The 25,281-nt window shown below is 38.3% G+C and overlaps 2 protein-coding genes across 6 annotated transcripts in view; one reads left to right on the top strand and one right to left on the bottom strand.

Annotated features, from left to right (window-relative positions):
• The window catches only part of LOC147312921 (dystrobrevin beta-like), a 43,826-nt gene extending 32,001 nt beyond the window's left edge, over positions 1–11,825 (bottom strand). For 2 of the 5 annotated variants that reach the window (XM_086264816.1, XM_086264815.1), the window contains exons 1-2: positions 5,281–5,433; positions 1,173–1,226 (exon numbers count right to left, since the gene is read on the bottom strand). The gene's annotated coding sequence lies outside the window, so the exon portion shown is untranslated. Of the gene's footprint in view, positions 1–1,172; positions 1,227–5,280; positions 5,434–11,560 lie in introns of those variants that run through there. The other 3 variants (XM_086264814.1, XM_086264813.1, XM_086264817.1) reach the window with 3 other exon arrangements.
• A 5,640-nt stretch (positions 11,826–17,465) lies between these two features.
• On the top strand, positions 17,466–20,380 carry LOC147312920 (toll-like receptor 5). The gene is made up of 2 exons (XM_086264811.1): positions 17,466–17,613; positions 18,268–20,380. Exons 1-2 carry the CDS (start codon positions 17,563–17,565, stop codon positions 20,143–20,145), a joined length of 1,929 nt encoding a protein of 642 aa, XP_086120937.1. The 5' UTR covers positions 17,466–17,562; the 3' UTR covers positions 20,146–20,380.
• The last annotated feature ends 4,901 nt before the right edge of the window (positions 20,381–25,281 follow it).

The raw sequence follows: 25,281 nt of genomic DNA, 5'->3' as shown, positions 1-25,281 counted from the left end.
TGGAACATCACAGAGACTTGACACAAAAGGGCTGAACACGAGGGAAAATGTAATATACAAAACTAGGTACCAAAAACAAAGAAGCTAAAGTCATGGTGGATTACTGCTGAAGTGGTCTGTTTGCAAAATAAAAGTGTCTTTACAGTAAATACCTGTATTACTGATTTGTAAAGCTAAGTGTTGACTAACAGAGTAGGGGCTCTCATTACCTTACTTTGTATACTTGAACTCCTAAAGTACAGGGGGCGAGAACTTAAAAGAGAAGAGACCTGGAGAGTATTTACAGCGGCTCCTTTTCTGTGTGGGTGGAGATGCACATTGGTGTTGCACCCTGGTGTTTTATTAGCGCTAACATTTGCTGAGCTTTATGGAAACAAACACATTACTCTGAGCACACACTCTGTATCCTAGTGGTGATGTATGTTGCTAGGACTCTCCGATGACCCAAAGAAGAAATACTCACTACTGTCAGGCTTCATAGACATGGCACAGACAGTCCCAAAAGGGAGCCTTGCTCAGTGCAGGGATCAAACTGCTGACAGCCTCTACCTCCTCAGCCCTGACTCACCGCCAGTTATCTTTATTGGTAGTTGGAGATCAAAGTATAGGAGTAAACAACATAGAATAGTCCCAGAAGTCAAGTAATATTCCTACAGAACCCCATCGAACCTTACAACATTTTAAATTTACCTCATAATTCTCACCACACCATCAGTTTTGGTTTCCTTGAGACCTCTCTCTTATTATCCTTGATTTTATCATCAACAAAACTGATGTTTTCCCGCTAACAGAGACCTGGTTAAATTCTGATGACAATTCCACTGAGGACCAAAGTTGATTGGTTCTTTTGACATGACATCACTATTGCCATTTAAATCCCTCTTAAACACATATTTTTATTATTTCCATATCCTTACATAATTTTTATTAATCTTTTTCTTTTAATTATGTTATATTTGCTTTTTATTCACTTGTTTTACATTTTTTATGTTATTTTAATTAATTTTATTTCTATTTCCTTTTTTATCGCCTCTTAAGTGTTTATTTTCCTGTTTGTTTCCTGCTTTCTTCTAAAGCACTTATTTTTGAAAGGTGGAATAAAGATGAACTTCATTACTATTATCACCATTATATGAGTGTGTGTGTGTGTGTGTGTGTGTGCGCGGTCATACCTCTCTGTGTCAGGGGGGGGTCACACAGGACAGAGGAGTCTCAATAAAGGTCGTCTAGCAGAGAGACAGAGACAAGAGAAAGGCAGTTTGAGTGTTTCCAGCCTTTCAAAGACTCTTTGAGGACTCACCACACCTCGAGATCCCTACACATTAGTTGGAGACCCGCACATATGTTTATACTCATCTACAATCACTCTTTGGTCAATTTAGTTTATGATTTGAGTTCTGACAGTGCTACTCATCAGCCTCCCACTAGACACACATATGGATTTCAAAATCCTATGCCGCCTTGTTCTCAAGTTATCGCATTCACAAACATCCACACCGCCTACCCGGGTGGCTGATGACAATACCCCATCAGCCCTTTTACAGCTGTGGGGTAATAAAACTTTTCTTAGCTTTTCATTGTTTTTTTTTAGTCCAAATGAACGGCACCTTCCGCAGCTTATATACCAGTGGACAATCTCCATGCTCTTATGTTGGAAGTTTATTGCCCACTTACGAGCCAACTGTAGCCCCTCATGTCTTGTGTTTCATAACTGCTGTGCGGTCACTTTTCTACCATTCAGCTGATTGAGCCCTGGCTCAAAACTCCCCTCTGGGTAGGAAAGTGCAATTTGTCCACATATAACTTTAGCAGCGTGTTTAAAGCAGCGGTTTAAATTACTTTGTAGAAGTCCACACATTTCTCTGTTATTTGATTAAGAAAAATAGATTTCATGACTTTGGCCAACTCTCTAACCAGAACCTGCAGCAGGTGGAAAACTGGTTAATGACTATAGAGCTAAACGACGACTACAGAGTCCATCCCTGGCATGAGAAACTCAATAGTGTTTGAGCTGATTACAGTGCTCTGGTATTTAATTGTCACAATTCCAGAGTAGATACTTATTAAGATAACTGAATGGTACAGTGTCCTCCACAACAATGTTTCCACCACAAGTACAGCCCAAATCTGAGCGAAACACTGATTAGAGCAGGGGTAGGCAGATTCTTCTTTTCACAGAGGGCCAGACTGAGAAAACGTCGGCAAAGGGCGGAAAAGAAACTTGTTGAAATACATGGATTTTGGTACACATGACAGACTGTTTTAAAGTAAGTCTTAGTAAATAGTTAATTCATTATTAATCATCTCTCCTCCACAATGTCCTGTTTCCTACCTGTCAAACCCAGAGATCACCACCCCTACCTGAGCCTGGTTCTGCTAGAGGTTTCTTCCTGTTAAAAGGGAGTTTTTCCTTCCCACTTTCACCAAATGCTTTTTCATAGGAGGACGTCTGATTGTTGGGGTTTTCTCTCTAATATTATTATAGGGTCTTTACAATACAAAGCAAGTTGAGGCAACTGTTGTTGTGATTTGGTGCTATATAAATAAAATTATATTCTGGGTCTTTGTTCTAAAAACCCAAGAACTTTGCATTAGAAAAGGTTAATTTTTGTGTGTCAGTCTGGTGCACAGTCAGCCCTTAATAAAATGACTGAATAAAACATAAGCATTTACAGACTGAAGTGATTAACAAATAAACGGTCATATTTATGGATACGAATTACTTACACAGTACAGTTAACTCAAACTTTTAATATTGTCACAGAACAGACCTGCACCACTGCATGAGGGAAAGCTCGGCCAAAGTTTTAGCCACTGTGAAGTGTATGTTTTCATCTTCATTGATCTATTTACTACTGGACAAGTTCTATGCTCTTATTTTGAAAGTTTAGAAACTTAATGAAGAGACAGCTGATGCTTTCTCTGTTATTTATAATCACAAAGTATATATCAGTAAGTATTATTATTCTATTTAATAACTTGTTGGTGTGTGGCTCTTTTGGTGCACACATGCACACGACATTCGCTGCAGGATTTGGGGAAATTTTAGGGAACTGATTAGTTTTCCTTTGTCCCTTTCCTTGTACCCATGTATAGATTAAACCATACTTTTTCATTTCTCACGTTGCTGATCTGCATGCTGAATTTATAAAACTAAGACTCGACACTAAATTAATACCATACTCTCTTCCATATTCTCTAAGAGCTGGAAACAAAGCATCATTATTTTTGACTGACGCGCTCCATTCCTTTGTTAAAAGCAACAGTACATGCTGAGTGCTTCTGCACCAGATAATCTAGTGTTTTATAGACAAATATAAGAAAAGACAGCAAAAACCGAACAGCTGCCAAGTGCCAACAAAACATAACTATAATGACAGGCTCTCAACAGCAGCAGAGTCAGCAATCCACCCACAACAAAGAATATTATTTCTCTGGTCCTTCATGCCCCACCACTGGCTCCCACAAATAAACACTGCCCCACAAATATTGTCCAATAAAACTCTAAAAGAAATATGTGAGAATGCAGGGAAAACAGTTTAAGGCAAGTTTCACACAGGATTTTAAATCTTTCTCCACAAATGTAGATGGTCTGAACTGCAGTCGTAGCACTAATCAGCTATTAGTTGTGTATGTGAACTCTGAATGCTTATTTTGGTTGTTTTAAGCACTTTCTTAACGAACTCTATACAACATTCACTGTATATAGTTTCAGCTCCTGTATGATGTGAGTGGATTTCCCAAATATGGTCATTTAAGACAAACAGCTCTGGCTGTGCCCACAGACGCTCCACCCACCTGACTACTGCATCGCTCTATGGAAGCTTGCATATATAATGATATAATAATAATAATAATAATAATAATAATAATAATAATAATAATAATAGCCATCCTTAAGTCCAAATTTCGAAGTTATATCTCAAAATTTGAACTTAGTTATCTCAGTTTGAGATAAACAGTCAGTAAGTCAAAATTTAAGCTGAAATTTTGAGATGGCAGTATTTTGTTTTCAATGGCAGAAGCAAGCATCCAAACTGATCAGAAGGCATAAAAACAAAAAACAAAAAAAACAATCACAGTGACATGCTGTCTGTTAGGAGCCATGCATTTGTTTTTGTCCTTATCGTTCGTCCAATCAGATAAATTTTCATGATCACACAGTATGGTGCAAAGTCTTATGATTGCAAAGACTTCCACTTAAAAATCAATTTTAAGTCCATTTTGCAAATTATGGTCATTTACTGAGTCATAAAGGAGGAGTACCATGTCAACTTTATTTATAAAGCACTGGAAAAATGGCAAAAGCAGATAAGGATAAACACTGTACACAACATAATGTATACAATGAAAACAACTTAAAAAAACCAATTATAATTAAAAACAAGTAGGATCATCGTCTCATGCTGAGTCAAAGGCCAAAAAGTATAAAGGCGCTTTAAGATGAATTTTTAAAATGGACAATGTAGGTGCCTGTCTAACGTACTAGGCAATTTATTCCATAATCTAGGGGCAACAGTGAGCTTTCTCTGAGCTTTCTTTAGATTTCTGTATATGCAAGAATAACTTTTCAGATGATTTAGCAGCTCGGACAGGAGTTTAAGTAAAACAGCTCAGAGAAGAAGACTGGGGCAAGACCATTTAAAGATAAAAAACAAAAACAAGAACTTCACAAGGACATGCAGCAGCATTTTGAATCAGCTGGAGACGTGAGATGAAAGACTGGCTAACTCCGAAAGAAACTGACCAACAACTTGTCAGTCACAAGATATTAGCCAATGAGCATGCACTGACAGATCCACCCCTCGCTCATCACATCTGGTGTCAAAAAACACTCTGGTGGCTAAAAGCTTTGAGCTTCATAACCAATGGGTAACTTCATCCATCTTTTGTACTGCCTACGAGGCTGCCTGTGTCTTTATAATGTTAGCAGAGTAAATAACCAAAACAAATATAACATCAGAATTAACATTTTAAAAAGCGATACATGCCAAGAACTTTGCACTCGATGCATCTTTAGTGTGCCACGTATGTTGTCATAGTGTGAAAACTGGGCGTTGCACCAGTGCTGACCACCCAGCCAGTGCACCTGTTCATTAACAGCTACCCCCCCACACACACATACACACACACACCACCTAAGTACCTCATCAAAACAGCAGTTACACTTTTACAGGCTTAACACGTGAGCATGACAAATGGTCCTTGAATAAAAAACAAACACACATGATATTCCCTCACACAAACACCACTTTCTCTTTCACAAACACACACACCTACCAGTTTAAATACCAAAAATCCCTCTCTTCCAGCACCCACGCGCAATTCACCGCTGCGATCTGTGCGTGAATCCAAAAGCTAAAACTTTGACACGACAACACCGATACAGAAACGGGCGTTAGGCAGACACGGTGTTGTTTACCACCCTTCTAACACTGCACGCACACTATACATGCCACATGACCACATTACCACTTGCAGCTGCTCACTATTCTCACCGACTGCCTTGACAGGACATAACTAGTGTGCGTGTCACACATGATGAGCTTACAGTAGTGCATGCTGCAACTTTAGACACTGACGTTTCTGAAATACCTCCGAGCTCCATTTATCCTCTAAATGACACGTCACTGTAAAACAGGTGAGGCTTTTTGGCCAGACAAAAAGATAAAATAAAAGCTCTGCAGTATTTTTCTAAATTAATTATTTAAAAGTTCAAGTTTCACACAACTGAGACACTTGAATTTTTCTGTGGCTGAGTGCATTAATGGCTGGTTTGGCTCAGTCTCAAGGGTCCTGAAGCTTAATGGCGAAAGCTTAATGGCGAAAGCTTAATGGAGGCCAAATAAATTGTCACTTGGTAGCTGTATTTGTACTAGATTTAGTATTACCCTGGATCTACTATGCTCAGTCCCATCTCCGTATTTTTATTCTGTGACTCAGCTAAAGAAGCTTTACAAGAGTCACAGTTCAAAATAAACCTCATTGGCTCCACTTTAACATCTCTTCCCCCAACTTTTAGCTCAATATTTCACAAACTGCGGGCCGTGAAGAGCCAGTATCTGCAAAGTATGGAGTGAAAGTAAGTTGACTAAAATACTGAAAATACTGTGGCATTATATACGTGACAGAAAATAATGTATAATGCTTAAGAGGTGGACTTTAAATTTTCCACAGTGGGGTAGTTACAACTTCTTGCAATTCTCTTCTAATATGTGACACTACAGGGGGAAAAATGACATCAACAAACCCATCAGTAAACAGAAGTTGATCATTTCTAATTTGACAAGTTCCAAATATTTTACTTTATTCCTCAAAATAATAACAAAAAAAGATTGCATTTGTCATTTAAATACCTTGACAACTCTAAGAAAATTAAAAAAAACAAAAACAAACAAAAACAAACTACAAATCAAAACATAGACTCCACTAATGCCCTTTCTTAGGGCCTTTTATTCTTTAAGGGACACTTTTGATTGCACTGAACTGAAATCAAAACTCTCCCCGCGTCTCCAGCCTCTCCCCCGTGACCTTCAATCTCTAAGCTGCAAAAAGAGACAGTCAGACTGACCCTGCGCAACCCCGGGGCCGTCGCCAGGCAGGTAAAAACAGAAGCAGCACATCTCTCATTTCACATTTAAGATATACAGCTAGCATGCCACGGCTGTCTGGAGGACTGACAGAGGAGGTGCATGTTCTGATCTGCAGATATGAAGCGATTTACTGTAAAGAAAGTTTGTTTTTTAAGTTTGTTGTAGGGGTTATTGAGCTGTTTAATAGCTGCATATCAGACAGTATTTAATGCACTTCTTTGCAACAGGTGACAGTAAAGTAAGTCTGACAAAACAAGTACAGTCAGGTTTATAAGTATTAGTAATTTTGCCTCTGTATACCGCTGTGGTTAAAAACATTATGAATTACAGCCATTTTTAAACACAGTGCCTCATTTATGGATGATCTAATTTTATTTAGAAGTGTGCAGCAACTCTGCTGTGGCCAAATTAACCCTCATACAAAATATTTTATCAGAGTACCCAAACATATTTTTCACAGAAATACCGTTTTAATGGCTGAGTTTGTGTTTATCATACCTGTACTGTTTCCTTTATCCATGAAAGCATTTTAAATTGTTCTAAATTTGATTTATTTAGACAATCTTGGTCTGTTGCTTCTTTCTTGTTTCAGTGATACTAGAAAAAACATTTTACAAACATTTAAAAAAAAACATGTTTGACTGGATTATCTGATAATAAAGTCATCAAAGTCAGACTGCTTTTGGATTCAGACTAATAAAAAATCTTGGTAATTTGTAATATTTAAAAAGTTCTGTGGAGAATCACTGAAGTAGTAAATCTTGCTACTCTAGTTCAGGCCACAGTTGACTTCAAAACACTGCAATGTGGTAATAGCAAATTGAAAACTACTATAGAACAAGCCTTTAACTTTAGCAAGTATACATATATTGCCACTCAGATTTTCATGATCTTCCTACATAAAATATAGACCGACAAATTCACATGAAACTGTTTTTTGTTTTTGACTACATGACAAAGATTTGAAGATAAGAAGAAAAGCACTGAGAAATCGAGATCCACCAAGAAGCCGGAAGGAAGCAAACGGTGAGAAACAAATGTTGCAAGCAACAGGATGACGAGGCCGGAGAAAAACAAAGTGACAGAGATGGGAAGTGAAAGTTGTGTCTCAAGACAGCACAGAGACACCAGAGTAACACTAAAAATGTTCAGTTGGTGGGACAAACAGGCAGCTCCAACCGTGCAAACTGTAGTGTCAATCATCGCGGACTAACTATTACAGGAATTTAAAACAAGCTCTTATACAAATTTACTCCTAAACTTGTAATTCTGCACTGAAAACAAGCCTGTCATTACACTGCATTTTACTGCACTGCTGCAAGCCATCAAACTCAGAAGCATCAAGCATGCCTGAGAGTAAACAGTCAGAAATCCCTATGAGCAGCTGCTCCAACATGCAAAATGCAGAATGCTTCCATTTCACTGTAATTTAATTCCTGAGAAATTATACAAAGCAGAGGTGGGTAATCATAGGTTTCAACCTCACCTCTATTATCTTCCCACCCACAGAGGAGACAGTAACACTGCTGCAGATCAGAAGACAATGAAAGCTTTCCATGAGGAGACTGAGATGAAACGCAACGAAGTGAGAGATGGTGCAAAGACACAGAATCTCTGCAGGTAAATCAGGTAAAACAGTCGCTACTTTTTAAATGCCTGGTTATCGTATGCAAGGTTTTGACTGGATGCCTGGAAAAAAGGAATGGCTAATTTTTGCTTCCCCTTTCATTATGTTCCACTAAAGGTGTAAACAAATCGCCCACTGCTCAATTAAAGTGCATAATATGTATCTACCAAGGAAAATGTGCCTTCGGGGGATAGTGTGAGACACAAATAATCAGTTACTGCAATCGCTCTATTTTCACTGCCTTCCATCTCCTTTCAACTTCCTCCACGGGGAGGAAAAGTCTGAAGAAGTCTACTTTTCCTACAGTTTCCTGTGTTTAGTCACAGCTACTCTGATTGCTATGAACCTGACTGTTTAGATATTGTTAAAAAATAAAGACTGTTTATTTTCTACCTGAAGTTTGAATGCCATTTCAGTTTGGTTTGAGAAGGACAGAGAAACACTGACACTCTGAAATAATCTCATTATCAGCCAAGTAAATAATACCTGAGAAAGTTAAGTATCATAATATGCATCAACTTTGACACTGATTTAACTTTTTCAATCATGATTCAGGTAAAAAGGACACACATTATTTGGTTGTAGTGTCTCAGGTAGGGCTGCCACAAACGATTATTTTGATAGTCGACTAGTCACCGATTATTTTTGCGATTAGTCGCCTAATCAGATCATCATCCACTGGACGTAAAACTACAGCTTATATAACTATCATTAGCTTACAGCTTTAAGCTTTTAAGGTGCTAACTAAAAATAAAGACAAGATGATAGTTTATTCAATTTTAATGAAATTTGCAGATTGTTTCGGTAAAGTTTAATAAACTCCTTGCTATCTAAAATATAACAGGACACCGGGGTATATTCTCCAGCATCTCACACTTCTGATAATCAGCTGTCTGCTTGACGTTTATTCAGCTGTGTAAAAACTATAACTTTAATCTCAGCCAAACCGATTTACTCAGGAACAAATAAAATACTAAAAAAAAAAAAAAAAAAAAAAAAGGCCAAACAACAACATTTTTAATTTATCTAAGTGACTCATATATATTTAACCTGAGTCCCGAAAGACGGCGGTGGGTTTGAAAACAATTTGTGTTCTCACGGCGCTAGTGACCTAGCCCCCGGCTAGCTATCGAGCTAGTGGGTAACAGACGTCTCCGAAAACTGAGCCGATATTTGAGGTTTACACAGCTACATTCTCGCCTGAAAATATGTTAAACGTTTATTTTGTGACCCAGAAAGAATAATAAGAGTAATATTAAAACTAACTAGCTACCGCCATTGTTGGAAACTAAGCTGGGCCGCGCTATGAATTCTGGGACACAGCTACTTCTTCTTCTTCGGGGTTTAACGGCAGCTGGAATCCTTGTACATGCAGTGCTGCCATCTTCTGTTTCAGTCCGTTATTACACTCTTAAATCCTGCTATTATTCCTGCGTCTTTTGCGATCTTACAAAGCTTCAAACGACACGTCGACTATTAAATCAGTCGTCGACGATTTTGATAGTCGACGTAATCGTGACTAGTCGACAAATAAGATAACTCTTTATTGTCATTGCACAGTCATACATAGTACAGTAGTACAATGAAATTGGAAAAACTGTCCTACGTCGGCACTACATATAACACAACACGACACGATATGACACATCACAACGTAACAAACAACACAACACAGTATATTAACTTAGTATAAAAAAGAAGAATAAGTGTATGTGTATTGCACACTGTTATTATTGCACATTAATTATTATTGCACCTTGTTATAAATATAAATATTATTGTTATCGTTTTAAACATTGTTACCTCCCCCTAAAAAGTCCAGGGAGGTATCCAGTCAGGTCAGCTATTTACATTGATCAGGGCTATTGCAGCCCTAGTCTCAGGTGTGCAGATTTGACACCCTTCTTGTTAAACGTAACAGTAACGCGAACATTTTTGAGGATTTTAACTGCTGAAGATGCCACGCTGGGATCTAAATAACAGTAAAGTGAATTTTTTATTTTTTTGAATGGACTGAAGAAAAATGCATTAGATTAACTGAGAATGAAAATTAGGATTCTGGCCTTTTAGGGGCTGACTACACTTATAAGCAGGATTGGACATATGCTTGTATATATACCATTTATAGGGGATTTAAACATAAACCTTTCACAGTATATTTTTGTTTCACCATCCCAATGAAGCCAGACTGCAATTTGGTATTTCAGGGTCAATTCGGAGGGTTACTTCACACTTCTAAATGTAGAATTTGAGACTTTATCAATTAAATTTGTGATATTTTCCTCACTGCAGCAAAGAGAAGTGCAGGAATGTAATCGACTTTGAGTTTAACTTTAATATGTGCTACTGCAGAAGGAGACCCAGCTGAGCACACTTGAGAGCTGGATATGGATGGCTTGGGTGCTGTCATGCTCTGCTAGACTCCCCCTAAATGCTTTGGTTATCTCCAGTAGCATCTTTTGGCAGGCTGTGGTGTCATAAATCATTTCGTTTGACCCGCACATGTCACATGAAATGGCTTATCAGTGGTTTCGAGTTATTAAAACATTTCCTCTCACCTAACCGGTCACATGATTGATTATGAAAAACCAAAGCATTATCAGCCAACTACATCTGTTTGCATTCAGCGTATTGACCATAACTGCACATAGGCACACATATGTAATATATATATATATATATATATATATATATATATATATATATATATATATATATATATATATATATATATATATGTGTGTGTGTGTGTGTGTGTGTGTGTGTGTGTGTGTATGCTTTAATTACACCCCAGGTGTGGGCCGAATTTTATAATGACTCTTTATAATGTCAAAAAAGTATTAAATTATGCTTTAGAAAGTTTATGTGTTTGGCAATCATCCAAGAAACGTAAAATTGAGTTTTTTGAATGGAGTAACGTTCCTCCCATATGAGAGGACTAAAGTTTTGATTTAAAAAGTGGGCAGGACTTAGGTCTAACACTCCGGACAGGGACGGACACCGCTTTGGACTCTCGTTTGAGTCTAACCTTTCTTTAAACAGGTTTATTAAAGACTTTCTGGACTCGTATTTACGTTTAAATAGGGTCGAGTGAAAGCTCATTTTTAGTTCTGCCTACTTCTGGGAAGCTGAGTGACATCTGAGCGGCCATGTTGCAGGAAAGTTTTAACTCCCTGTTCACCTTGTTCCACCGAATGAATGTGTTCCTCAGACCTCTCACTGACTAACTCTGGTACATTTCACACCGAAAGTCGTTGTTAATGCGGATAAATCGTGAAACTACTGCTCCAGCATCATGTTATAAGCCTTTAACATCCTCTGAGAGACGAGCTGCACTCACCGGGATTATTTTCGGCAGGTATTCGCGTCCAAACACCAACATCAACACTGAAACGTGTGGCTCCGACTTTAGATGTATCTCGGTTTCTTTCTTTCTTTTTTCGCGGTACTTTCTGGCGTCCTCCTCGGTTTAAATAACAGCGTCCCTCGGTCCCGTTACTTATTTCCGTGACGAGCCATGTTTCATACCCGCTGCTGCTGCCTCTGCTGCTGCACCGGTTGCTGCTGTGATGAAGAAGTGAACTATTTTTGAAAGAAAGTCACTCCTCTCAGTCAGTCCTGCCCCCTCCCCTCGGCTCAGAGCTGCCACTGACACAAAACGAGCACACTTCACAGTCAGTAGTACAGTTCGTCCGACTTTACTCGCTCAATAAAAGGACATGTACTTCAAGAATAAAAGGAATGCCGACTGAGCTGCATAGGGGGCCCAGGGCAAAGTTAGCGTTTGGGTTCACATCCCCCCCCCAAAAAGAACCTTATCATGTCCCATCTCTAACTAAAAATACTAACTGTCTTAGTGCTACAGTGCTGTGAAAGTATTTGCCACTTTCCTAATTTCCTACATTTTTGCATATTTTTCAGGCTTAAACGTGTCAGATCATCAAACAATTTTTATATTAGAAAAAAATAATTCAAATAATTACATCAGTACTCCTTCTTAGTATGTCATTTATAAATAGAGATATGTTCCACCATGCAAAGAAAAAAATATGATCATAATCATAATAATATATTTGCATTTATAAATGCCATATTAAGGATGACTATGTATGACCGATGAATTAAATTAATACCTTAACAATATTTAATAGTGTGTCATTATTATATAGTGCTACCAGTGTTTGACATCTATCAGTCTGGAAAGGGTTACTCCAGCAAATTACAGTGAAAGCCATTATCCGCAAATGAGAAAACTTGGAACAGGTGTAAATCTTCCCAGGAGTTCAAGAATGTGTCGACGACTCATACAGAAGGTCAAAATACAACCCAGAACATCTAAAGAACTGCAGGCCTCTCTTGCCTCAGTTAAGGTCAGAGTTCAAGATTCAACAATAAGAAAAATACTGGGCAAAAATCGCATCCATGGGAGCATTCCAAGATGAAAACCGCTGCTGACCAAAGAGAACACAAAGGCTCGTCTCACATTTGCTAACAAAACAAAACAAAACATTTTGTGGACTGTAACAACAGTTGAACTTTTTGGAAGGTTTGAGTCCTGTTACATCTGGTACTTTATGAAACTAGTACAGCATTTCTTGAAAAGAACATCATGCCAACAGTTCTCTTGCTTAAAAAAAAAGAAGAATTTAGAGGAGTTTCCTTAATAACTTTGTGCACAGTTTCCATTTTTCCTCAGTACATCCATGTGCATGAACCAGAGAAGCTTTCCAGGTGCAGCTTGCTGATTATTGCACTTCCTCCCCCAGGCCCATTCACACTCTTACCGGGCCCATAAACTTTATATTATGATGACATCACACAAATAAAAGCCACTTTTTTTTTACTTGGTTTTTCAAATATGACTCTCATGGGCTGCAAGCAGCTGTTTTTACAGATGTTGTTTTATAATGATAGTCTACAGGGATAATGCTTTTTGGGTCACATGACATTTGTGTCATTGCCATACTGTGATTGACCACTAGGATAAACCAGCCCCAAATATCAATGGTAGTGCTGTGTACTGCGTTCATGTCCATTATTCCGTCATTTTGGCTACACAGAAGGGAAACATCCAGCATGTAGCCTGACAGCAATGATCCTGTGCCAGTAGGTTAAATGCTGATTGTTTGAAGAGTTTCCTTTAACAGAGAAAGACACACAAAGATAATATCAAAGATCAAAAAGGACAGGTCAGAAGCCTACACAATGTCCCAAGTGGACAGTGTGTATTGTTTTTAAGTCTCTGTTTGACTCCACTACAATAGTTCTTTGTCTAATACAACTTAGCAGGGCTAAACTAAAAAACAAACTACATGAACAAAAGAAGTCCAGATTACTGGTTGTCCACCCATTTATTTTTTGCAGTCATGTTATAAGCAATGAGCATTTTCATTATTGCCATCTTGGCGTTTTGAAACCAGACGTGATGACCTAGTGTGCAACTGCTCACTCACTGGCTGTCGACTTGTGATTTACAAATAGCAAATGAGCATATCCTGGATTACCCTCCTTGCTGACTCTTGGAATGACCATAATTTACCAAATGAGCTCAATGTTTTATTAGGTAGGACCTGAAATGTGTGACGATCCCATGAAGTCATCAGGAAAGTGTTGATGAGGTCAAAGGTGAGGGCCAGAAGTCATTTTGCCAACCACAGGAGTCACTAAAGGAACTGCATGTTTAAGGAGCTCCCATCCTAGCTTTTCAGACCCAGAAGGTAGTCCATCGTTTACATTCTCTACCACTACAATGGTACAGCACTTAATGCATCCATTCCTGGCAGTTACCTGGAAGCCTCTGTAGTGGGAGTCTGCACTCCAGCAGCTTTGCATTGCAACCATACACCACTGCAGCTGCTTGAATGAAATTTGAGGATAAGGAGGAAAATTACCTTTGAGAATATTTTAAATTAATGTTTGTACTAAAGTGATGCTAAAGCTGAGCCTACAAACTCCAGTGACTCAAGCAAGGAACAAGATCCAGAGCTGTGCTGCAGTTATGGCACAAAATGCATTACCACCTGTATCATAGTACTCTTCACAAACAGTGACACCATGTTCTTTGAGCATTACAAAGTCTAAGCTTAACTCTCCATCTGCACTCATTACTTGCATAAAGCTGCACTGTAAAGATTACAGTGTAGCTAATGTAATATCACATTTATAATATATGTATCTGATACATAAGTTTTTTGTGAGACCTCTACATCATTAGTGGGATTTTTTTTCAAGAAAAACCCAAATAAATTGATGAAAAATGCCATATGTAGCAAAAATGATACCAATTAAAACACATATATAAAAAAATTATTTAATTTCTTAAAAGAAAAAAATCCAAATTGTTTGATAAACACTCCAATTTGAAAATGTTTTTAATTTTCTGGAAATGATGTCATGTTTCAGGTTTTTTAGCGTTCAGCATTGTTTTTTGTCTTAAGTATCACAAGTCTATTTTTAAAAGGAAAAATGCAATTAATTAAGGTGAATATTTGCTAGTTTCCAAATCTGCTGTGAAATTTAACTGAGATTTGTTCATTTTTTTGGTTTTCCACAGCTGATTAGATAAAGCCATTGGAATAAAGACATTCAGTATGTCCAGGAAGAATACTTGAAATGTCCAGGCAACTTTTTAGTACTGAAAATAATGACTGACACGGCACTGTAGCCTTACAATATTGTTATCATGGATTGTTGTGACCTTCATCGTCAGCTTCTGTGTGTTAATTACTGCTGTAGCATTACTGGCACAATGCCGGGCCACCTCTGTGTCTCTTCCTTTCACGCAACCTTTACTCTCCCAAGGTTGTGAAATTCAACAGCGCTGTGTGATCACACCACACACACGCACACACACACTTATCTACACTGGAGTGTTTCATTAGAGTAGATGAGCTTACAATGAAAATTAAAATTTGATCGTATTATGACAGCTACTTGTCTTTCTGATTAAGTAATTACGCACACTCCAGTAAACACCTCTTCTTCCCACACTGAGAGCTGTTGCATTATAAACACCTCTTCACTGATTATGCAGCTAAAATATTGGAAATCATTATTTGACTCTTTACTTTAGAGTGCAAACTGACTTGTTAAGCAGTTTCAGATGGCTTACTCATCACTTTGAGACATACAGTACACCTCTGTGCCGAACTTCCCTAGGTGAGTACCAAAAGGATTAATCAACACGTGACAAAGAAACCAGAAAAGGATTGATGCGTGAAAGAGCAAGAGTGCTGTTGGGAAACTGTGAGAGGAAAGAGAGTAACTCAGTGACATAATGTACAAATTGATTGCATAACAGGAAAAAAAAATAAGAACAAACGTGACTAAAACGGTTTCCTGTTACAGGTACATCCAGATGTGTCCAAATATGTTCAGCACATAAGAGAACTTCACATCTAACATCAACACCTGCAGATGAACTGAGCTATTCATATCTACAGGCTATTAAAAAGCTATCACATCAAAATCTAAATGTGGTGGGAGAGATCAATTCCAGAAGTTCAGAGATAAATATGTTGTAGCAGGCAAAAAGACTGAACACACCTAACAGCAGCATAGCTTAAATAGAGTACAATAGGACAAAAAAAAGCTCAGTTGAAAATAAAAAATAAAAATGAGGCCAAAATGTGCAAAACAGACAGAAGACATAAGAAGTTATACAGATATCTGAAAACATGGACAAGAGAAGTAGAAACAAGAACACTAATAAACTCTAAATAAAGGTTTTTATTTATTTAATGTCACAATAGTTGAATAGCAAACATGTCAATAATAACATTAATTATAATAACAACAAGAAAAAGTAAAAGAATAAAACATTTAAAAAAAAGGTTACGGGCAGTAAAAAGCTTTAAGAGTTCAGAGCAAAGCCACAGCATGATGTCATGTTAAAGTAATCAATGAAATATGAAAAGGATACTGTCAAAAAAGGCCTTTTAAAGGTAAATGCATCTACAACAAGCTAATAACAAATAACTATTGATTGTCTATATACTGTAATGCTAAACCATGCCAATTGCAGACTATTTGGCTACAAAAATATCTACAATGCTGTTCAGGGACACTAATATGTCTATTAGTGCCTACAGTTGAAAGCTTTTTAAAGGCTGTAACATGATTGCACATCCTGAGAATCACTGAAAAAAATCCAAAGCAGAATTCAAGGGGAGCAAACAGAAATCCCAGCCAGAAAGAAAAGAACATGGGAGCCAGGTCAAAAAGCAAAGTCCAAAAGGAAGAATGAATAAATACAGAAATGAGCATAAAGGAAACCCAACAAAAAAAAAAAGCAAAACAAAGATGCAACTTTAGGCTTTTCCCATTTCTCTAATTTGTGCTACCTTGTCTCCTTTGTCCTCCTTCCTCCTGCCTGTGACCTAGAAATCAAACTCACTGTGATTTGTTGTAGGATTTTCAGATCCTAGAAAACATCCAGAGGATGTATAATCTAGGATGCACAGGTGTATCCTTTACAGAAGGGTTCTTACCTTCAGTGTGTAAAAGAGGAATATTCAAACTGTAAGACATTCATACCCACTGTTACACATGAAGTCATTAAAAACGTTTTTTTAATAAGAGAAAACAATTTATGAAGCATTATATTTAACCGACATCGCTTCACAGTGATGATGCCCCATTCTGGCCTGCTGCCTTGATTCCTTTATGCTTGAATCTCCTTCCTCATGTCTTCCGGGGGCATCTGAAGGAATAAGACATAAGGAAAGGAGCTAAGAGGACTGAAGGACGTGTAGTTGGGAAAAATGACAAAGGCTTTCAGGCAGAACGGAAGGAAAATCCAAAACAAGAGCAGGAAATGACCAAAAGACAAATCGTAAACATGGAGACAGGAGCAAACACAGTAAACACAGACTGGAAACATCACAAAAGCAAAACAGGATCCCAGATCCCAACAGCATCACAAAAACTCAGAGTCACCAAACAACAGTGTAATCAAAACCAGAACCATGGTCTTCAAACATAAACCTTTAGATAATATCATGAAGGCTGATGGTAACTTGCATAATTAAAAACCTGCAACATATGTTTTTGGACCAGTTGTGCAACCTGGTGTACTGGACTAGCCCCAGGACGTAAACAAGGTACTTCCCTGCATGTTGTAAAGCTGGACTTTGCAGAAGAAAATAGGAAATCCCTTTCAGCGTCATGGTTACGCTGTGGGGTCGATGTACCTCCCAGCACATGTCACGCAAACACTCACAGATAAAAACGCTGCGGTAAAGTCTTCTGCAGAATTCAGATTTTTGCTTTCGACAGGCCGCATCGGGGGTTTTTTTTTCATCGAAGACCGAAGATTCAAAGAGGATTTCTTTAAGAAACAGGATGATGTGGACGGTGGGACTTCAGGCGGTTGCCATCTGTGTTTTCCTGCAGGTTAGTAATGTAAACTTATCATACATGTGAACTTTTATATAGTGTGTGAGATGTAAATTATATACAAAGCAGCTCTGAATGTGTGGAGGGAAACTACTCTAACTGAGAGAGGTCAAAAATGATTTACATGTTTTAAAAAGAATAGTTTGTTTTGGGGTTGCTTCTGCTCGTCAGCTTTCATTTGCACTTGATTTATTTCTTTTGTCTGTGGTGCTCAGTGTTATCACTGTATTCTGATATAGTTCAAATCTTTGAGAGGACTCTGAAATTATTCAGATATTAGCGGTAAATTTCTCACAGTAGGAGAATGATACAATTTAGAGTCTAATTTTTGCCATTAAAACAAACATAAAGTCCTTAACAACTACAAAAAAGAATAAATACTTGATAAATACTTAAAGTTTTGAGAAATCCTACTATTATAGATCCAGAATAATTACAGTGATAAAAAAAAATAACATCAATGATAACAATAATAGCAAAACAATAAGAAGAAGTAAAATAAAGGATTTCAAAAACAACAAAGCAACACAGAGATGTATTATGATAACTCATGTGTGGTATGAAAGAGCTTCTGTATCTGTGTTTGTGGAAGCTGACTGATTCACTCTGATGACTGACTGCTTCGACTATATTTCTATGTGCAACTTCCAGGTGCCGGGCTGTTTCCCATCATGCCTCATAAAGGGCTCCATAGCATACTGTGGTTTCCAGAACCTCCGCTCGGTTCCTCCTCTCCCTCCTGACATCACCCATTTGTACCTGGAGATGAACCACATCAGTGAGATCAACTCCACCTCCCTGTCAGGCCTCGAGGAGCTGCAAGTGCTGGACCTCGGACGACAGCATGCACAGCTTGTGATCAGGAACCACGCCTTCAGCAGACAAAAACATCTGAGGAGGCTTTCACTCGACTTTAACGTCGGGCTTCAGCTGGAGCAGCAGGCCTTTGATGGGTTGGCAAGTCTACAGATTCTCAACCTGGATTACTGCTCACTTAAAGAATCTATACTTAGGGACAAATATCTAGAACCGCTGCTGTCCCTACAAACTCTGAGCCTCTTTGGTAACGACATAAAAAGACTCCAGCCTTCTCCCTTCTTTGTCAACATGACTCATTTGAAAGACCTAAATCTCAAGCTGAACAAAATTGATAAAATTTGTGAGTCTGATCTTGCTGCCTTTCAGGGAAAAACCTTCACAGTTCTGAACTTAAACTCAGTGTACCTGAGAGAGATGTCCAGCGGTAAGTTTGACTGGAACAAATGTGGGAATCCTTTCAGAGATCTGACCTTTCAGACACTCGATTTGTCAAGCAACGGGTTTGGTGTGGGCCAGTGCACGCAGTTCTTCAAAGCCATCGAGGGGACAAAAATCTCCCATCTGAAAATGTCAGGGCACATGGGCAGAGGATTTTCATTCAACAATCTTCCTGATCCAGATCGCAGCACATTTGAAGGCTTGCACAACAGTTCAGTCCTCTCTTTGGATCTGTCTAAAAGCAGAATATTTGCATTGCAACAGGGGGTGTTTAGTTCACTGAAAGAAGTCACAATCATTGATATATCCCAAAACAAAGTGAATCAAATACACAGAAATGCCTTTGAAGGTCTTCAGGATCATTTAAAAGTGCTCAACCTGTCACACAACCTGCTTGGGGAAATCTATTCTTACACATTTGCTTCTCTGACAAACCTCCAGGTATTAGATTTGTCTCATAATCACATTGGTGCATTGGGTTATCAGTCATTTAGTCGACTTCCCAACCTGAAATTATTATATCTAACAGGAAACTCTCTGAGAGATTTAGGCTTCCCTGCTCCTCTACCAAGTTTAGATTTTCTTTTACTAAATGACAACAAGTTGGCACCCTCATCAGTGAGAAGCATCTCTCAGTTTGCCAGTAACCTCATGCATCTAGACCTTCAGGACAACAGATTAACAGACTTGGAGGATGTCTCCACCATTTTGACCGGTTTAAAACGGCTGAGGCATCTCTTTTATGGAGGAAACAGAATCAGGAGTTGCTCCTTCAGCAGACGAGTCAGTCTGAATAATCTCACAGTTCTTGATCTTCACAGCAGCTCCCTGCAGTCTGTTTGGGCTCAGGGTAAATGTCTCAATCTGTTTGACAATTTTGGGCATGTTGCTGGTCTCAATTTGAGCTTCAATGCGCTGCAGTCGCTCCCTCAAGGTGTTTTCAAGGGCCTCACTTCAGTAAGAGAGATGGACCTCTCGTACAACGCCTTAACATATATCCAGCCTGACGTATTTCCAACAAGTCTAAAAGCACTCTACCTTTCCAACAACTTCATAGCCTCGCCTAACCCTGCCACTTTCCGCTCTCTGAGCTTCCTCGATCTCCGGATGAACCGATTCCACTGCAACGCTGATCTGAAGAGCTTCCTGACTTGGTTGAATGAGACCAACGTGACGCTGCTGAGTCCTGTTGAAGAGCTCAGATGTGAATTTCCTGCTAGTGTCTATAATGTTCCTCTGATAGAGTTTTCTGCTAGGGTCTCACAGCAGTGAAAGCAGCTAAAAAAGAGCAGAAATGTATTTCTCAGCTGAAAAATCATGATGAAATAATCGCTGGAGGAGTGTACCAGTGTCATGTATCATTGATTAAAGTTGTGCATGTGAACTGAATTTGAAACCAACCCAGATGTAATAAAAAAAAAATCCAGTTAAAGCTATGGTCTCTTCTCATGAAAAGCTGGGGGTGAATTCAGGATGTTTAAAAATTCAGGGGCCATTAAGGGGCCGCATAATATTGTGGCATGTTACTTACTTTTTGTTGAGTAAAAGTCCAGACAAGCTCAGTACTGCAATTTTAAGTCTTGTTCTTTTAGCTGCTTCCTTTAGGGGTCGCTGCAGCAGATCACCTGCCAACATCTCGCCCTATGGTCTTCATGCCTTTTGCCTGGAGGTCCATCTTCACCAGTCGTCGTCCAGCATATCCTCCATTCCTCGTCGGCACACGTCCAGAGCATGTCAACCTTACTTCTCTAACTTTGTGTGCAAACTGCTCAACCTGAGCTTTCCTTCTGAAGTACTCATTTCTAAACCTTCCACAAAAGCGATGCATGTTATTCTATGATATCAACAGCAGATGGAGCTCCAGAACAATCACTTGCTGTCCTGTCCAGGACCCCTGTGGATGCTGGAAGAGGCTCTACTTAACTTAAACAAGAAGAGGATCCATATAGGAGACAAACAGATGGATGAACATTCTCCAGTAGATTCAGGCTGATTTGAAGCTGCCAGAAATTCAGGGGGTTTTAAACAGATTCATCCACAACAGCACCCTATGTAGAGGTCGAGGCAAATTAAGTAGTCCATGCAAAATCTGATAGGGGTCAGGGAACGATTAAAGGGAAATGAAGTGAATCCTTTAAAAGGAAAAAAAGAAAAGAAAAACAAGCACAAATTTGAGGGAAGAGAGAAAAGACTAATTGCACTTGCTGATCTATTAAACCTTTTTCAGACTGACTCGATCACACAGATATCTGCAAGTACACATTGAACATCATCCACTAAAACTACAAAACTAATCCCAGTTACAAATATGGAGGTAAACATATTTAACATTAATTAGTTGCTTTAAATATTTTGTTTATTAGTCAAGAGCCAACATGTTAGTACTAAATATGTACTTAAGGACATGACGAGGCTGACGATATTCAAAGTTTTTGCACAATCTCCTTTTTCCAAACATTTCTTTTCTGAAACTAAACACCACCTGAGGAAAATGAAGGGGAGTTTAAAGGTACATCCCATACTACAATGTTGTCTCTCCCTGTTGTCTTAATCAGTTTCCTCTTCTGCAATTAATGGCACAGTAACTTAAGACGAGTAAAAATAGAACAAACTTAAACTTTTTAAAAGAAATGTAGACATAATGTGACTTACTGCCACAAAAGGCACAGTGTGTTGTAGCACTGCAACATCTGCTTGGGTGAATCATTTACAGTTTATTCAAATCGACGTCATATTTTGCATGCATGTTGGTGAAGCTGTAAATTTGCACATCAATCGAACGTGCTATCATTGAAAGTGTAATACCGGCTCACTTATAAGCACTTTATAGCCCAACAAAGACTGCAAGAGTATTTGTTTCTTGCATGTATTTTACTTTAGGTAGAGATTTTATATAGCGGTTTTAGAGCTCAAAAGGAGCTGTGTGTCCTTCAAGTAAGTTCAGAAATTTTATGATAAGGCGGCTGGTTTCACTGGCATCTTACAGCAGAGCCAGCCTCAGTTTGGTCATTAACTTCCTAGCTTTTCAGTACAGTATGGTCACCTCTAAAACAACACCAGCAGGTCTTTTCGCTGGTGGGATTTCTTGCACCATTGCAACAGTCAAACGTTTGATTAGTTAAATATAAACATTGAAGCTGCTTCCAGCTTGTTGCTTTAAATATTCACTCTGGTGTGATTATATAACATATAAATTCAACTGATAACCGCTGTGGAAAATAAGTAGGGAAAGAAGTCAACAACAACAATAATGTTCATTTGATTCATTTGTAATTAACGTGTTTTTAACCAAAAACAAGGGAGATCATACAAGCACATCTTGTTCATTTATGAAGTTGCACATCTGGAAAATCCACAAGAAAAGTCCAAATCAACAACCAGAGTCCAAGGGGAACAAAAAGAACGGGACCCCCTACCAGAAAAGGACACATGAGCTGAGTCAAAAGGCAAAGTCCAGCAGGAGGAAAACATACACACCAGCAGAGGACTGCAGAACATGCAAGGTATTTCCCCTCATCATGTAAACCTGGATTCTGCAAAAGAAAAAGGGGAATGCTGTTCAGCATTATATTTATCCTGCAGTGACTGATGTAACACCCAACACATGTGAACACCCACAGCTAAAAACCCAGCCACAGAATCCTCTGTAGAATTTAGCTTTTCACTTTGGACAGGCAACATCATTTTTTTTAACCCAAGAACAAAGATTTAAACTTCTTTTTTTAAGGAACGCGGTGATGTGGACGATGGGCCTTCAGGTGGTTGCCATCTGTGTTTCCCTGCAGGTTTGTAAGCATAAACCTATCATAAACGAGAATGTGTTAGATATAAAGAACTTCTGCAGAGGTGGGAAGTAACAAAGTACAAATACTTAGTTACTGTACTTAAGTAGAATTTTCAGGTATATGTACTTTACCTGAGTAAAGTGACTTGAGTACTTTTGGTTTAACATTTGAGGGGAGTTATTATTTTCAACATCCAAACCGATTTGAGCCTGAACTGGAACACATGAAAGTTGATCATGCTTGTGTATTAATCACCACGGGATGGTGCGTAAAAACAGATAGAAGAGGCGAAATAAACATTGTCCATAGTCAGGGTTTAAAGTGGAGGAAGAAGAGAGGTTAGATTTAAAGGTAAGGACTGCTCAATGCTGTTTGATAAACTGGAAATTTAAAGCTTACATGTAAATTCTCATGTTTTTAAATGTGACGTGTATGTATGTTTTTTCATATTATACAAATCAAACTGAGGTAGACTAACTGTGCTATTTAATGGTTGCATGAAAATGCTTAAACAGGTTAGTTAGGTCAGGGCACATGGGCAGAGGATTTTCATTCAACAATCTTCCTGATCCAGATCGCAGCACATTTGAAGGCTTGCACAACAGTTCAGTCCTCTCTTTGGATCTGTCTAAAAGCAGAATATTTGCATTGCAACAGGGGAGTGTTTAGTTCACTGAAAGAAGTCACAATCATTGATATATCCCAAAACAAAGTGAATCAAATACACAGAAATGCCTTTGAAGGTCTTCAGGATCATTTAAAAGTGCTTACCAGAAATCTTTGCAGTGTGTCTTTAAAAAGAGGAAATTGGGGAAATGTTACACAAAAAAAGAAGTTATGAGCCTAAAAACCACCTACAGCAAATAAACAGTATCTCTAAAAACAACTGTCCTTAAGAAATAGGGAAAGAAATCCAGAAAAGGCCAGACAAAGGACTTGAGCGCGAGGAGAAAAGGCTGATTTATGCCACAGTAAACAAAAACTGGACTAAAAATCAGTTGGAGCAGGTCTTTTGGTTCAAATTGTCATTTGAAGTTCGATCACAGACTTGTCTCACAGTCTCTTCTGTCCTGTGGTCTTGGACATTAGATGGGCAAAAAAGAGGACAAACTTAGATTCCTGCCACAAAAGTCACCTTTTTGTCGGTCTATACAACAGAAGGAAACTTGGGAGAATCATTTATATATTCACAGTCATATTTTACACGAGCGCTGGTGCTACTGTAAATTTGCAGTCAAATCAAACTTGTTTTCACTGACATTGTAGAACCATTAATTTAAAGGGACTTTCTAACTCATGTGAAGACTGTTTGTTTGTTTGGTTTTTTGCAGGTATTTTATTTTAGCCTGATGTGATATACTGATGTATTTTACATGTAAAAATGAGCTGTGTCCTTTCATGCTAAAGCAGCTGTTTTTGCTGACATCTTACAGCAGAGGGCAGCCTCAGCTCAGTCAATAATCACTGACCTCCATGATGCTTTTCAGTACAGTAAGGCCACGTCTGAAAACACACCAGCAGGTCTTTTCAGTGCTGGGATTTTTGTGCAGCAATGCAGCGATTAGATGTCTGATCGGTTAGATATAAACAGTGAAGCTGCTTCCATCCAGCTAAAAAAAATAAATCAAGGAGTTCACAAGAGATAAAATGAACTCTGCTGCATTAGCGGGTAAATTAGGTCTGGTAACTGCTGAGGCGAGATAAGTAGAGAACGAGGTCAACAAAAATAATGCTCATTTGACTGTAACTGAAGCGTTTTTAGAAACTACACAAAAACACATCATGGTGTAACAGCTAAACCGGGACTCCAAAATGAACGTCAGCAGAGCTCATTCTCTGTTTTCTGTGTTTCCATTTGTTATAATCTGCTTGTAACTGCATAAATTATTGAACCAAATGTGCTTCTACCATCCTAATAAAGCAGCTCTCTCCTCTCTTCATTAAATATTAAAGATCAAGAGCAGGAGGACTGAGGGCAGACTGCTGATAAGACTCAGATTTATAGACCTGTGCATGTGTGCGTGTGTGTCGCGGAATCATATCTAACATGATTGTGTAATTATATATTCATATAAACACTTATATATCATTGGAAGACTTATAACTAAGCAAATCAATAATCTAATTTAGGTTTGAAACATTTAATACATGTAATTTTAATTTAAGATATAAGTGTTCTTTTATGACTTGATAATAATGTAGTACTAGTGAGGTAATAAAGTGTTAACAAGAAGCTAATAAAATGAAAATAGCAAGCTATTACCAGTTAAACACCAAGGTAACAACCAATTACCCATAGTATACTAAAATATTGATAACATATTGGTATTGTAGCTTATTACACATTAATAATCTATTGACTCAAATGACAAGAAGTGTGATGATTACCTGGAAACTTGTGTGCTAGTTTTCGAGTAATAACCAGCAAAATTCAAAACTACATGATTCTAATAAATTCTGTAACAGCATTTCTTATAGCTGAAAATCTAGAACTACTAAAACATGTCAGTGATGGCTATTATGGTTTTTTTTTATATCACAGCAAAGGGAATTAAACAGTGTATATGTAGCTGAATGATGCCCTGACTTCAATTCATAGTTCACTAAATACTTATTGACGTGC

Source organism: Aulonocara sp. 'chitande type north' Nkhata Bay, linkage group LG15 (assembly GCF_057382095.1).
Source record: "Aulonocara sp. 'chitande type north' Nkhata Bay isolate Kocher_YH1m ecotype deep benthic linkage group LG15, A_spYH_male_GT1.1, whole genome shotgun sequence".
Taxonomy (NCBI): domain Eukaryota; kingdom Metazoa; phylum Chordata; class Actinopteri; order Cichliformes; family Cichlidae; genus Aulonocara; species Aulonocara sp. 'chitande type north' Nkhata Bay.
The sequence above is the reverse complement of the archived record's forward strand: the minus strand, read 5'-3'. Positions and strand labels throughout refer to the sequence as shown.

Bases quoted from the DNA above. Each gene is read 5' to 3' on its own strand.
- LOC147312920 (XM_086264811.1), top strand. From the start codon at position 17,563: ATGATGTGGACGGTGGGACTTCAGGCGGTTGCCATCTGTGTTTTCCTG. The intron at 17,614-18,267 runs GTTAGTAATGTA...TGCAACTTCCAG, and splicing joins CCATCTGTGTTTTCCTGCAG to GTGCCGGGCTGTTTCCCATC.